Source organism: Poromitra crassiceps, assembly GCF_964638095.1.
Source record: "Poromitra crassiceps genome assembly, chromosome: 1".
NCBI lineage: Eukaryota > Metazoa > Chordata > Actinopteri > Beryciformes > Melamphaidae > Poromitra > Poromitra crassiceps.
Window position 1 is genome coordinate 19,337,180 of NC_139623.1, and position 14,745 is coordinate 19,351,924.

At 41.8% G+C, this 14,745-nt stretch overlaps 1 protein-coding gene across 1 annotated transcript in view; it reads left to right on the top strand.

The window, feature by feature from the left end:
* Window positions 1-9,988, top strand: part of wwc1 (WW and C2 domain containing 1) — a 307,962-nt gene extending 297,974 nt beyond the window's left edge. The window contains exons 20-21 of the mRNA XM_083636240.1: window positions 4,800-4,918; window positions 6,326-9,988. Of these exons, the coding sequence (XP_083492366.1) occupies window positions 4,800-4,918; window positions 6,326-6,392 (186 nt within the window). The 3' untranslated portion in view covers window positions 6,393-9,988. The remainder of the gene's footprint in view (window positions 1-4,799; window positions 4,919-6,325) is intronic.
* Window positions 9,989-14,745: the final 4,757 nt, after the last annotated feature.

Consider the following 14,745-nt stretch of genomic DNA (forward strand, 5'->3'; position numbering starts at 1 on the left):
TTTAATAGGCTATATGAACGCTAATGTGGCTTCATTGGATCAATACAGCTTGACCATGCAACCAATATTATTAGTCTTATTTATTTGAGTAATTATGCTACCCAACTTGTACAAAACAATCAGATTTGTTAATTTGCTGTTTTTCTTTTTTATTTAAACTCGTGTTGGCAGCGTGGAGTTTTTCATCCAGGCTGAGGCCGTTGTCTATCAACTTGTCAAGGAAGCGCAGCGACAGCTTGTCAAAATAAATACTCGTCCCATTGGCTCACGGCGCATGGGCGCCTGGCCAATCCTGGCGCTTGACTGCTGCGTAGGCGGTCACAGGGTGTGGCCTGCCAAAAACCGCGTGGGTTCCGTAATAACGCGCAATTCTGACAGTTTGCAAAGTCATCCAGTGGGCTCGATTGGACCCTCTGGTGGGCCGTAAATTTGACACCCCTGCTTTAATGCAACCAAGTAGTCCAACAATTTGCAACAGTGTACCACCATTACTGTGATTAGCAGAGTGTTTCGGTGGTTTGTTATGCTTCCGCCGGCGCGGCGATAGCCAGGCCGGAGGCATTATGGATCCGGGTTGTCCGTCCGATGTTCGTTAACGCGATATCTGAGGAACACCTTGACGGAATTTCATCAAATTTGCCTCACAAAAATGTATCTACAAAGGTGGAGCACTTCTCCCCTCTCGTTTCATTCTCGTATTTCAGTTATTAAAATGAATGTTCTCCCATGAATACATTTTTTCAGCTCTATGCTTTCTTTGGCACCACCTAGTGGTTACTGGAAGGATTTACACTCGGTAATCTCCAAATTTATTTGGGGCAAAAAGAAACCTAGACTTAAACTTTCAACCCTCCAAAGACCAAAATGCGAAAGCGGATTGGGTCTTCCGAACTTCCAATGGTACTATTCGTCTTTCGTGCTGCGTTCCCTTTGTAAATGGCTGGATTTCTGTGCCTCTGTATGCTGGCTTCCTATAGAACATAACATTGTCTATCCTCATAGGTTGCAAGACCTTATATACTCCAACATCCCGCTTAAACATTATAAGTCTAAGTTTGGCAGCATTATTACTGAGTTGATTTATGTTTGGCAAAGCATAAATACATTTTGTAAAATAACCCACAACTGGTACCTTCATTCTCCCATTTTCCGTAACTATGGTCTCCAATTAGGGGGGCGTCCAATCTCATTTCCACAATGGAGTAATAATGGTGTTCACTCCCTCCATGACATTTCTGATGTGGGGGGCTTATTCCAAGACATTCAGAATCAATTTAACTTACCTGGAACCTCTTTCTTCTTTTATCTACAATTGCGCACAGCAATGCGTACCTATGGTGTACCTTGGGACGACCTGGGTACCCATCCATTCCACACAGTACTGACTAAACCCAATGGTCTCGTCTCTTCTTTTTATGCCTTGCTGGCGAAGGCTTCCCTTAGGCCTCTACCCCTTTATAGGGTGTGGATGGCGGACCTTCCTCCTAATGTCAGTAATCTGAATTGGGAACTAGTCTGGCAAAACACACTGCTCTCTTTCAGAAATCCAAATCATCAAGTTATTCTTCTTAATTTTATTATTATTATTTATTACATATTATACTCCTCGCATGCTATATAAATTCAAAACCTTACCGTCTCCTAACTGCTGCTTATGCACTCATAACACTTTGGGCACTTTCCTTCACATGGTATGGGAGTGCCCAGGGATTGTAGATTTCTGGAAGGAGGTCTGTGATGTGCTGTCCATCATATTGTCTAAAGCAATTCCATATTTACCATCTGTTCTTTTACTTAATGACACCTCTAACTTAGACCTTTCTGTTACTCAGAGACGCCTCCTGCTGGCTGGCCTCACAGCTGCAAAAAGGCTCATAGCCTGTAGATGGAAGCCTCCTCACACTCTGTGCAGAAGTGGCTGCTGGATTTCATTGATGTAGCCATCATGGAACGTTGGGCGGCCGATATGCACCATGCTAAACCAGATAATATTATTTGCTGGAATCATACCATTAATGTCCTTAAGTCTTTGTTATAAATAAATGTATCTTTTTCTTCCACGGGGTCCTTGGGGTGGGGGGGGTCTGGGGGGTGGGTGGGTAGTGATGGAAGGATTGTGCAAAATTGGGCGTGGGGGAAGGGCATCATAGGGACTTAAAACACGCTATTTAACAAATTTGTATTTGTATTTATTTGGTTAAACATCCCTTGCCCTTCCCTTTTCTCATTTATTCTTGATTATCAATGTTTATTTGGTCATCTGTATTGATCCAGGGGAGAATAATAACCCAGTGTTTGGTGTTCTTACCTCGTTTTTCCCAATTCGAGAAGATATGTTTAACTCCTCTCTTTGGTTTGATGTTGATATAACCACATTCTTTCCTTGTTTTGTTTTGTTTTGTTTTGATTTAATGAAAATACCAATAAAAAATTGATAAAAAATTGTTTTGCCTCACACATCGACTTAGACTCAAGGATGATCTGATTATATTTTGGTGGTCAAAGGTCAAGGTCACTGTGACCTCTTGAACGCCATTTTAAAGCTTGTTAACGTGATATCTCAGGAATGCCTTGATGGAATTTCATCAAATTTGCCTCAAACATCGACTTGGACTCAAGGATGAACTGATTAGATTTTGGTGGTCAAAGACCAAGGTCACTGTGACCTCTCGAACGCCATTTTCAAGCTTGTTAACGCGATATCTCAGGAATGCTTTGACGGAATTTCATCAAATTTGCCTCAAAACTTGAAAGAAGAGCCGATGCACACCCTCACAAACTTATGGATAGGTGTGTCGGAGGATAGAGTCCATAAGCAGAAGAAAGAATTCCCACACACTATCCAGTTAGTGACTAACTTTATTACGTTTCGGTCACTCAGACCTTAGACCTCAGGTAAAATGGAGTACAAGCAAAATGAGGCAAGTATTTACTGTATATTCACACCTCGCAGGATGCGCCCAATCAGGGACCGTGAGCTGGCTGGCAATCACTGCCACAGATTGTGTGTGGTTAGCAAATCACAGAGGGCACAGCCCTTACAACACCTTACAACACATCAAAAGTGTGATCACCTGCTCCTGCACACATGTCGTCTACATGTTACTCTGCCCGTGTGGTTTAGCCTATGTTGGAAAAACCACTAGGAAATTGAAGCAGCGCATCAGTGAACACAAAAGCGCAATACGACGCAACGATCGCGAATATTCTTTTGCCGTACATTTTAATGATAACAAACACGACTACGCTTTTTTGGAATCGAGCAGGTCAGGTTGCCACGTAGGGGTGGTAACCATGACCTGTTATTCAAGAGAAGGGAAGCCTTCTGGATCTATTCTTTACAGTCTCTGTCCCCCAAAGGTCTTAATGATGAGCTACGTCTCAATGTCATGTTGTGAATTATTCTGTGGTGTATATTATAGTTTATATTGTATGCAGTAGCTCTTCTATTATGTATAGGTAAGACTATACTAATTTTGCATTTTTCTATTGCCCAGGTACTGAACCCCTCATTGTAGAAAAATATTTAATAAAAGGTTATCATAGAAAAATATTATAGAAAAGTTTTTAAATCTAGAGCAATACATTTAATAACATGTTAAGCATTTAGGTTTCTTCACAGTAAATATGACAAATACACACAGGGGGGTCCAAAAGATTTTTATATAATATTTGCTAGTGTTTTACTACCATTAGAATTTACTTTACTTGAATCTAGTTGCCCTGTTCAATTTTCATTTGCTAACCACACACAATCTGTGGCAGTGAATGCCAGCCAGCTCACGGTCCCCGATTGGGCGCATCCTGTGAGGTTTGAATATAAACACTTGCCTCATTTTGCTTGTACTCCATTTTACCTGATCAAATTTGCCTCAAACATCAACTTGGATTCAAGCATGAACTGATTAGATTTTGGTGGTCAAAGGTCAAGGTCACTGTGACCTCACGAATGCCATTCCCAAGTTCGTTAAAGTGATATCTCAAGAACGGCTTGATGGAATTTCTTCCAATTTGGCTCAAACGTCGACTTGGGCGCAAGGATGAACGGATTACATTTTGGTGGTCAAAGGTCAAGGTCACTGTGACCTCTCCAATGCCATTTTCAAGCTTGTTAACGCCATATCTCAGGAATGCCTTGATGGAATTTCATCACATTTGCCTCAAACATTAACTTGGCCTCAAGGATGAACTGATTACATTTTGGTGGTCAAAGTTCAAGGTCACTGTGACCTCACAAACGCCATTCCCAAGTTCGTTAACACGATATCTCAAGAACGGCTTGATGGAATTTCTTCTGATTTGGCTCAAACATCGACTTGCACTCAAGGATAAACTTATTAGACTTTGATGGTTAAAGGTCAAAGTTCAAGGTCACTGTGACCTCACACACCCAATTTCCAAGCTCTGTAACGCAACATCTCCTGAGCTCCTTGACGGAATTTCTTCTAATTTGCCTCAAATGGCGATTTGGACTCAAGAATGAACTAATGGCGGAGGCATAAATCCGCGGTGCGGTCGTTCTAGTTTTATGCTGTGATGTAGAAGGAAGCATTTGTACGCAGGCGTGTGGTGTTGAGTTGCAAAGTTACACCGCCATCTGCTGACCTGACATGCATACAGTACTACAGCGTTTTGCAGCTCGTTTAGCGTCTCGTATAAACGCGGAACCAAAGGCCAGAATGCAATGACTGTTTGCCGTTTTCTGCATAAACTGTTGTGGTCTAAATGTGACCATAGTTTAGAAGAATGTGGGAGCTTCTCTGCTGAAGCTAGGGTCTCTCTGCTCTCCTCCTGCTCAGACTCCAGAGGAGCAGCTCCAGGAGCAGCGGGTGGAGAAGATGATGAGGGCGGCAGCCAAGGATGTCCACAAGATCCGGGGCCAGAGCTGCAAGGAGGTCCCCGAGGTCCAGACCTTCAGGTGGGGCAACAGCTGGTCCAGGGTCTGCTCAGAGGTGGAGAGGCCGCTGACAGATTAGACTCAAGTTGACTTGTTATTTTAAGTTTCGCTCTAAGCCTCACTGGATGAGAGCGAGAGATAAATTTATATATGTATGTATGTATATAAAAAAATACTGTAGCTCTAGTCTGTTCAGTTGTACTCAAGACAAAGTATGAGTGCTTGTCTACTTGTAATTTACTGAACAAATAGATAAACTAACTAAAGAAACTGTAAAAAAAATAAAATAAAAATCTAGACAGGGATTGTCCGTAGAGGGAATTTGATAAAAGGATGTGCGAATCTCAGGAATTCTTTTTACAAATGCGTTTGTATACAGGAATATACAATATATTTTACGCCTTGTTTCATGCATTTATTACTTTAGATGGTGAGTTTTCAGATGATGCTGAAACCTGACTGGTTAGCACAACATTAACAAACCAGAAAGGACAAAATATTTCATCGAAGGGCTATGACTTCACTGTGGAAAGTCATGGAATTTTACATCAGGTGGCCTGTTTCAAAAGAAAATTAAAATTATATGAGGAAAAACAACTTCAGCTTTTAAAGTGTACTAGGCATCTCGCACACTCGATTCCTAGGCTCGTTCGCTCGCTGCGTGGGCTCGCGGCCTCGCCCGCCCTGCAGCTCGCATACGCAGCTCGGCTGTTGCATGGCCTCACCTGCCCTATTGGCGCATGCGCAATGTCTCCCTCTCTCTCTCCCTCAGTCTCCTTCTCTCTCTCCCTCAGTTTCTCTCCCCTCTCTCCCTCAGGTCTCTCCCTCTCCATCAGTCTCTCTGCCCCTCTGATGTCATAATTGAAGACATCATCCCTGAACTATAGCCTTGTGTGTGTTGACATTGTTGATGATGTCATCAGTGGGACAGACAGAGAAACAGACAGAGCCCGAGCTCCCTTTTGCAACTAATGATGATGAGTGATGTCACAATGCCTGTGTATGACATCACTGATGACATCATCACTGATGACATAATTGATGAGCCCGAGCTCCCTTTTATATACTGATGATGATGATGATGATGATGATGATGATAAGGCTTAAGCCATGTCATAATAAAGCCTTTTTTTAATCGGAACTATGGTGGCTTGTTCTTTCTTGAAGTTGTTTTTCCTCATGTGACACAAGCGGAGTGCGAGCCACAGGCTAGGTTTTTCTTCTTTTTTTACACATAATGAGAAAGAACAGTCCTCGAGCGCACCACATGTTTCTTTATGAGAATGAAAATGCTTTTCTGTAAGAACTAAACTCGCCCCTCTCAGTAATGAAGGCAGCCATTTTGCCATGGCGTGGCTCTTGCTGCTCTTGCACATAACTTAAGAGTGGCAGCATGTTATTAAACTGACGGTTCCTGTGTGTTTTCAGAGAAAAGATGGCGTTCTTCACGCGAGCCAAGACCAGCATCCCCGACCTGCCGGCCGACGACGTGTAGAGGAGCATTTCAAAGTATTCCCTCCCACCCAGTCTTAACCTGCTGTTTCCATGGAAATGAAGCAAACATTTGGCGGTGTTATGAAGAATTAACAGATAACAAAACATGTTAAGTAGGGAAAAAAGTCAAAATCATTGTTTTCTTCTTTTTTCCCCCTTATTTTTTTTAAGATCTCAGCGTTGCTTATGTGCATAGTGTTTCTATTGAAATTAGTAATAGCATGACTAGAACTTTTTTCTCTCGCTCTTCCACTTTTTTATGGCATTGTTTTACTGTTACTATTAGATAGATGTTGATAGGCTGCGTCTTAGATATTTTCTCATAAATCATTCCAGCACAAACTTGCACACGTGTGCACACACACATACAACTGCACACGTGCGCGTGCACATACACACACATGCAGGTGTTTGAACAATAAAAGTGGGACCTGCTCTTAAAAATGTATTGATAGCACAAACTTCAAACAAATCATGGTACTAAACTAATGAAGTTCTTGTTTAATCAAATTAATATCTGTATTTTAAAGATATTTAATGAGCTTCAAGTAATGATTTTTCATTTTCCATCATTTACATGTAGCATTTTGTAAACAAACTATATGCTTACGTACAAGCATACAGTACATATACAGTACACACAAGCAATATACTGTAACGTTCTTTCTACAGATTCACTAGTGGACTGAGCTCTGTAACTTCCATACATGTGAATTTAGATCCGAGAGGTACTTGCTTAACTGTAAGTCACTACAGTTTTTGTATGTAACCGGTTGGACAATTTGTTGAAATTAAACCAAGGTGGGAAGGTAAACTCCTGACTCCTCTCACAAGGGAGATTAATTTCCGATCTTTGTGCCGTTGACAATCTGAGCTGCATACAGAAAGGAATTCAAAGACAACCAGCGCCTGTGTTATATACAGTAACCACATTAAAAAGGGGGGGAGGGGATTTGAGAGGACAGATTGGTTGTACATAAGCATGCCTTCTGTTTTGGCACTGTCTTCTAGTATAGGAGTATAGGACACTGCTGTCATATAAGTAGCACCACCCATCAGCTCATTCAGTGTTCTCGGTCACGACTGTACGGCACCTTGGTATGTATCTCCAGAAATCAGCACGGTGTAGGAACAGTGCTAACTCACTAACACTCAGGTAGTTGATCGGATAGTTTGTGCACTTTAAGATACTTGAGTTAAAAGTAAAAAATAAAAAAGAACGAAAGTCGGCTTGGGTTTTCCCCCTCTGACCCGCGCCGGAGTGATTGTCGCATGAAGCACACGATATTGTGGAAACACAGGAAGTGAAGATCAAATGTATTTTGATGACTGTGAAAACTTCTAATTGATTGTATGATCGTTAGACTGGAAGTGAAGTGACTAAACCCAAAATGCTGACGGACAACCTTCCTACTCCACTAGCCTTTCTCACCCGGTAAACAACCATCACTTGCAGCTGTTAAAACCTATTTGGTGGCTGATATCGGAACACTACATTTGAGTGACTTCGCTGCCCTTCACTGTCCTCTTTGTACCCGATGCTTTGGAGAATCACACATATCATGATACTGTAGTTCTTGTGTGTTCATCTCTCATGCCCCTTTTGAAGAACTGTACATATCACTATAGTTGACATGCGCTCATCTCTCTTTATGCCTCTTTATAGGCATTCTGCAGAGGAATCTGGGATATTGTTCCATCTAAACATCACACAATTAACAGTGCAGCTCTTCACCCCATGTGACTTTAAAGCACAGATGGAAACAGACATGACTGAGATGCTGTTCATGCTTACTTATTGATCCGGTGCCTGTCGTCTTGACTCTGAGCAGGTTTATTGATCCAGTGCCTGTTGTCTTGACTCTGAGCAGGTTTATTGATCCAGTGCCTGTTGTCTTGACTCTCAGCAGGTTTATTGATCCGGTGTCTGTTGTCTTGACTCTCAGCAGGTTTATTGATCCGGTGTCTGTTGTCTTGACTCTCAGCAGGTTTATTGATCCGGTGTCTGTTGTCTTGACTCTCAGCAGGTTTATTGATCCGGTGTCTGTTGTCTTGACTCTCAGCAGGTTTATTGATCCAGTGCCTGTTGTCTTGACTCTCAGCAGGTTTATTGATCCGGTGTCTGTTGTCTTGACTCTCAGCAGGTTTATTGATCCGGTGCCTGTCGTCTTGACTCTCAGCAGGTTTATTGATCCGGTGCCTGTCGTCTTAACTCTCAGCAGGTTTATTGTTCCGGTGTCTGTCGTCTTGACTCTCAGCAGGTTTTGGGTGGAGGGTTTGATGTAGCAGGACACTGTGAAGTTAACAAAAAGCCTTTGCATTAGGTGAGACAGAGCGAGAGCATGCCTTTTGAGAGCAAAATGTTAATTATTCTTATTATTTTCTTAGTCCAATGAAATGTCCAACCCTAGCCGCCATCTGAGAGAAGCGTCCCGTAGAAGAATGATTGTTATTTTTCTAAATGTAACCTGTTTTGACGAAAAGTCACATAAATCATGTTTTTGTTATCATGATTAGAAATTGCATTCCTCTGATTTGATTTACATAATCTGTGGAGCAGTACTACTTTCAGTCTGTATTACGATCAATTGAAACACGTCATGATTGACAGAATGTTCTTTTAACCTCGGAATTGAATTACTCAAATGTACTTAGAGTGTACAGTATATCTAATAGAGCACCGCAGGAATGAGTCCGGAACTAGCACTTCCGTTCGTAAGGGGAAAAGTGAATGGGTTTTAGAATGGTGATTTCGGTTACATACATGAAATAAGGTCTGTGGTTAACAAAGATTTGTGGGAGTGGTAATTTGTGTTCAGCAGGATCATTGTCACAAACGTGGACCACTTTTATGACTTTTGAAACGTAAATGTGTGTTTTTAATGCAATTTTCAGAAATGTTTTCAAAAGTCATAAAAGTGGTCCTTGTTTGTGAAGATTATCTTGCTGAACACAAATTACCACTCCCAAAAACCTTTGTTAACCACAGACCTTATTTCATGCATTTAACAGAAATCCCCATTCTGAAACCCCATAGCCTTTTCCCCTTATGAATCAACATGGCAGCAATTTCTGGGTAAGCCTACAAAAATACGTCATCCTTGCGGTACTCTATATAACACACACACACACACACACACACACACACACTGATAAACACTTGGCTGAAGCAATGTAGGTCTTTTCTACAAGAAATCATTATCATTCAGAGAAAAAAACAAAATGCTGGTTAGTCACAAATGATTATTATTTTTCATCATGTAGGTTGTGATATAATTCTTGTTTGTTTTTGAAGTTCAAGTGCATTTTTCCCCACTTGTTTGATTATTGTTATTTTATTTTTTTCTAAATAATCTGTTGTATTAAGAACAGCGATGAACCCTGTCTGTGTATGGAGATGGCTATGAGAAACATACAGCATGTATTTATTGCACTTTGTGATTTGGGTGTGCTTTCCTGTTTTCTTTTTTCTTGCGAGAGTCCCAAAAGCTGTGAATTTTATCTTGGACACTGTACTGTCAACCAGAGTTGTAAATATTTCACCAGCACAAAAAACAAACAATATGTTTTGTAGTTTCACAACAAATTAAAAAAAAGTTATTCTCTTCTATTTTGGTGTGTGATGTGTTTTTGAGTTCAGAAAACTGGCAAGGATGGAAGTAACTAATTACATTTACTCACATTGTAAGTGTATGTACTTGAACTTTTATCAGTATTTTTTAAGTCAGTAAATTTGCTTTTACTTAAGTACATTTTTGCTGAAGTATTGTACTTCTTTCCATGTTTGTGTCTCTCCATCAGCAACAGAAACTGGATCAACAAACTGACAAGTGAGAACATAGAAGCAGAATCTGACTTGTTCCTGCACTTTATTCTGTAAATTTAGGGTGCTTTCTCACTGGGAACGATTGCTTTCGTTCCATTCCGTGCCCGGGCACGATTAACCCCCTCCCCCGCTGGTCAGCTTTCACATGACAACATTTCTTCCGCGCTCGGAAACGGAACTTGCGTCATCAACTATACCTGCAGTGTATCCTTGCCCGTGTGTTGTCTATGTGATTCAGAACGGTTGGCTTTCACATTTGCAAGTGTTCCGTGCCCGGGCATGCTAAAGTGTTTCCCAGACCTTTTCAAGTGGGTTCGGTTCCCCATTGCGCACCCCAGCCGCGGAACGGAACGCAACGTTCACGTTCTCATCAAACGTTCCGAAACTGGCGTCAATTTGGGGACAAGTCTGCTCGGGAACGGTACTGGGGCACCAGTGTGAAAGCTCCCTTATACTCTTGTACATTATAAATTGCTTACATTTCTACCCAAGGGGTCAAATTTCAAGCAAGGTATCAGGAGCCTTCTATTCTATTCAGTAGCCTTCTATTCTTCTACTTCTAGTTTGAGAAACATTTTAGTACTTATTCCACCTCGATGACTACTACAGCTGTACTACTAGTACTAGACTGCTCACTGATAGAAGACAAGTGGAAGTCATCACACAAATATTATTGTGTGTCTCTGGCTCTGCCACTAGGGGGATGTAAATACTGTAAGTCTGCCGTAGGTTCCTCCTCTCTTCAGCAGGTAGCCAGCAGCTTCATCAAAGATCGTCTAATGAAGGGAGTAGTGGGGATGGCCACATTCCAGCCAGGAAAATAGGATGCTCCCATTTCGTGCAGTTGTTACCTGTTTGAAACTTGTCTCTGGGGTCCATAAAACAAGGTTCTGAAGTAATTTGTCGAAAATTTTGCAAACTGAGCCTTTGCCTGTGTTCTGACAGCGAATATAAGAGCTAGTGAATGTAAGGAGTTCCAGTGAGGCTTTTCAAAATAAAAACGGTTGTGCACAATTATAGAGCAGACAGGTGATTTAATTTTTTTTTATTTTCCACATTAAAAAACTGCTTTTGACATACAAACTGCAGGGTTTTACACCTGTCTTTAGGCCTACCCAACCAACTAAACTTCCTGCATTAGTTATCATTGTGCTTGTGGACAGATATTTCAATATTGTATTACAATGTTTACAATGATTGTCTTTTTGGATGTAATTACTCAAGTGACATCACGGATGACATCACTTCCGGGACTTCTTTCGGGACTTTATGACATCACTGATGACATCATCAATGATGTCACAATGCCGGGACTTTACGACATCACTGATGACATGATGATGTCACAATGCCTCCTTGTGTGTGTGTGTGTGTGTGTGTGTGTGTGTGTGTGTGTGTGTGTGGTTGGACAAATATTGAAACAGAGAAACATTGCCCACATGCTCCCTTTTATATAGACTAGGGATCTCGTGGGCGAGCTAGCTCGGCCGCTGCGCAGCCTCACCCGTCCTGCAGCTCACCAAGCCTTGCCCACAGCTTGGCTGCTGTGTGGCCAATGAGACCAGCATCACTGATGACGTCAGATTTATGACATCACTGATGATGTCACAGTGATATTTATGACATCACTGATGATGTCACAGTGGGATTTATGACATCACTGATGATGTCACAGTGGGATTTATGACATCACAGTGGGACAGACAGAGAAACAGACAGCCCTAGCTCCCATTTATATACTGATGATGATGATGATAGATAGAAGTTAAGTTGTAGGCTATAGTTTTTTACTTTGACAGTGAATGTGTACATTTTGAAAAACGTATTTATGTCTGCATCTGTCAGTGGGCCATTATGATAAGAGTAGGCATAATATGAAAATATGGCATGTTTTACATAAATTAAGTTGAAGTAGTTTTCTTATTTTGCCCAGTGAATGTATGCATTTTGAAAAGCATTGTATTTATGTCTGCATCTGCCAGCGGCCATTACGATAAGAGTAGGCATACTGTGTTCAAGAGGATTGAGGAATATGTTATAGGTTATGACTGAGGATTAAGTGGATCAGCACCGCAATTATACAACTGCTCTTCTGTCATCACATCGTCTCACGAGTCACGTGGGCAGACCCTCACTATGGCTGCTGAAGTGGACATAGGAAACTAGATGATAGTGGGTGTACTCAGTACGGCGTGCTCTGTAGGGCGTGCTCTGTGCCGATGAGATTGTTTTTTCCGGTTAGTGCTCCCAGCCATCACAGCGGTCCACAGCGCCCCTCTGGTGCTAACCCGGGGGGGAAAATGTGTCTCTCTTGGAGCAGTGGAAGAAATTCTCGCACCAAACGTTTCCAGAATAAATCTGAAAGATACTTGATCTGTTTCCATCTTCGTTTAATGTACAATTCATGTTCCTCAAAAAGTTCAGTAGGAAGGAGTGGTTTTGAGTTCAATAGCAGAATGTGACTTGGAGTAAGCGCCTCAAGGTCATTAGGGTCATCCGAAAGTTTTGTGATGGGACGCCTATTAAGAATTGCTTCAACCTCACAGAATGGTGCAGACTTTTGTCATCCAAGGTTTGTTGTCTGAGGATGGAGTACAACACCTTTCTTATGAGCTGTATGATCCGTTCCCACGTTCCACCATGATGGGATGCAGCAGGGGGGTTAAATTAAGAAATTTACCACGAGAGGAAGGGGGTTGTGGCCACATTTACCACTGGTACAGGGTTGTGGCACGAGGCGAAGCCGAGTGCCATAAACCCTGTACCCAGTACCCAGTGGTAAATGTGGCCACAACCCCCTTCCTCGAGTGGTAAATTTCTTTTCTACAATAGCTACCACATAATATAAAAAATACACAATTGTAACATTCAATTCATTTATTTACAATCATTACTGGTTTCAGAATACATCTATCCTTCCGCCACAGAATATACAGTAGTTCCATTGACAGTCCCAGGTTCACTCCATGACAACTCAAGCTCAGCCAGTTCTCTCTCCCCAATTTCACCATGTCGTTCTTTGTTCACTTCACCTTCATCTAACCACTGCTCAAAACTCAATCCACCCAGTAAATCAAACGTTACTACGAAATCGGACATTTCCTTGTTAGAGATTTGTAGACTGACAGGCTAACAGTGGGCGGAGTCAGCACAGGTGTTCTTCATTCATCAGGGAGCGGAGTGATACTGCGGTTGGAGCCGAACTGTAGATTGTTGGCCTATTTACCACTGTTGCTAGCCAATCAGAATCCAGTATTCACTCATGCTGTTGTAGAATGTCCATTCTATTCCTTTTTGTGCCAAAGCACAAGCACAAGCAAAACACTAATGAGGGTTTCCAACTTCCATGATTGGAAGTTGGAAACCCTCATTACTGTCTTGATTGCACCTGTGTTTACCTGCCTTTTCGACACAAAATGGCCCCTGTGAAAAGGGTATATACGGCAGCAGTAAGTCTGGGTATTGTTGTTTGCTTGACTGGAGCAACTCTGGACTTTCCAACTATGAAAGCAATGTTTACCTCTTTAGACCTGCTTTCAGTCTCATATAGGAAACTGTGCCATACCCGAAATGATGCAACTGTGCTTGCTTTAGTTGTCCAAAGCCTTTTGGCTTGATACATCGTTCCACTTTTAGCATTGACAGCTTATGCAAATTTGGCAGCCACTGTGACCATTCCTGTGAAACGGTTTGTGGTATCTGGTCATTCCAAACAAGCTTTCTTTTGCACATTTCTTGTAGCATCAGCTTGGAAGGCAGTGTAAATGGTGACAAGAATGCAAGAGGATCATAGATTGAGTTAACCACTGACAAGATGCCACGCCGTGTACATGGGCAATTTTCAAGTGTGATCTTGAACATGAATGTATCTGATTCCACACACCAGTGCAAACCGAGCACTCTCTCCACAGGTAAATTATCTTTGTCCAAATTGAGCTCTTTGGATGCTTTAGAATGATCTTCTTCAGGGATGCTTGTTAAGACTACATGACTAATTGCTCATCCACTTAGTAAGCAGAAAGCCGAGGTATTTTACCATCTGCAAGTCTTCTGATTCTGAGGACATATTTTAAACCGTCATCCACAAAAGTTCTGCTGGATAGTGTGTAGCACATTGTCACTGTAATGAGCCTTGTTGTCATCAGCAACTCGCTTCAGAGCATAACTTGCAACACCTGGTGACGATGTTGCTCCAAAGATATGAACCTTCATCCGGTATTCCACTAGAGGTTGTGTTACATCTCCATTTGGCCACCACAAAAAGCGAAGGAAGTCAAGATGTTTTGGTGACACTTTCACATGGTGAAACATTGCTTATATGTTGGCCATTAAGGCAAATGGTTCCTGTCTAAACATCATGAGAACATCAAAGAGGGAATTAGTGAGATCAGGACCTTGTAACAACTGGCTGTTCAGTGAAGTGCCTTTAAAACTTGCTCCACAATCAAACACAACTCTCACTGTTTTCTTTTTAGGGTGATACATCCCATGGTGTGGAATGTACCAGATGTTGCTGGCAGTGCCACGC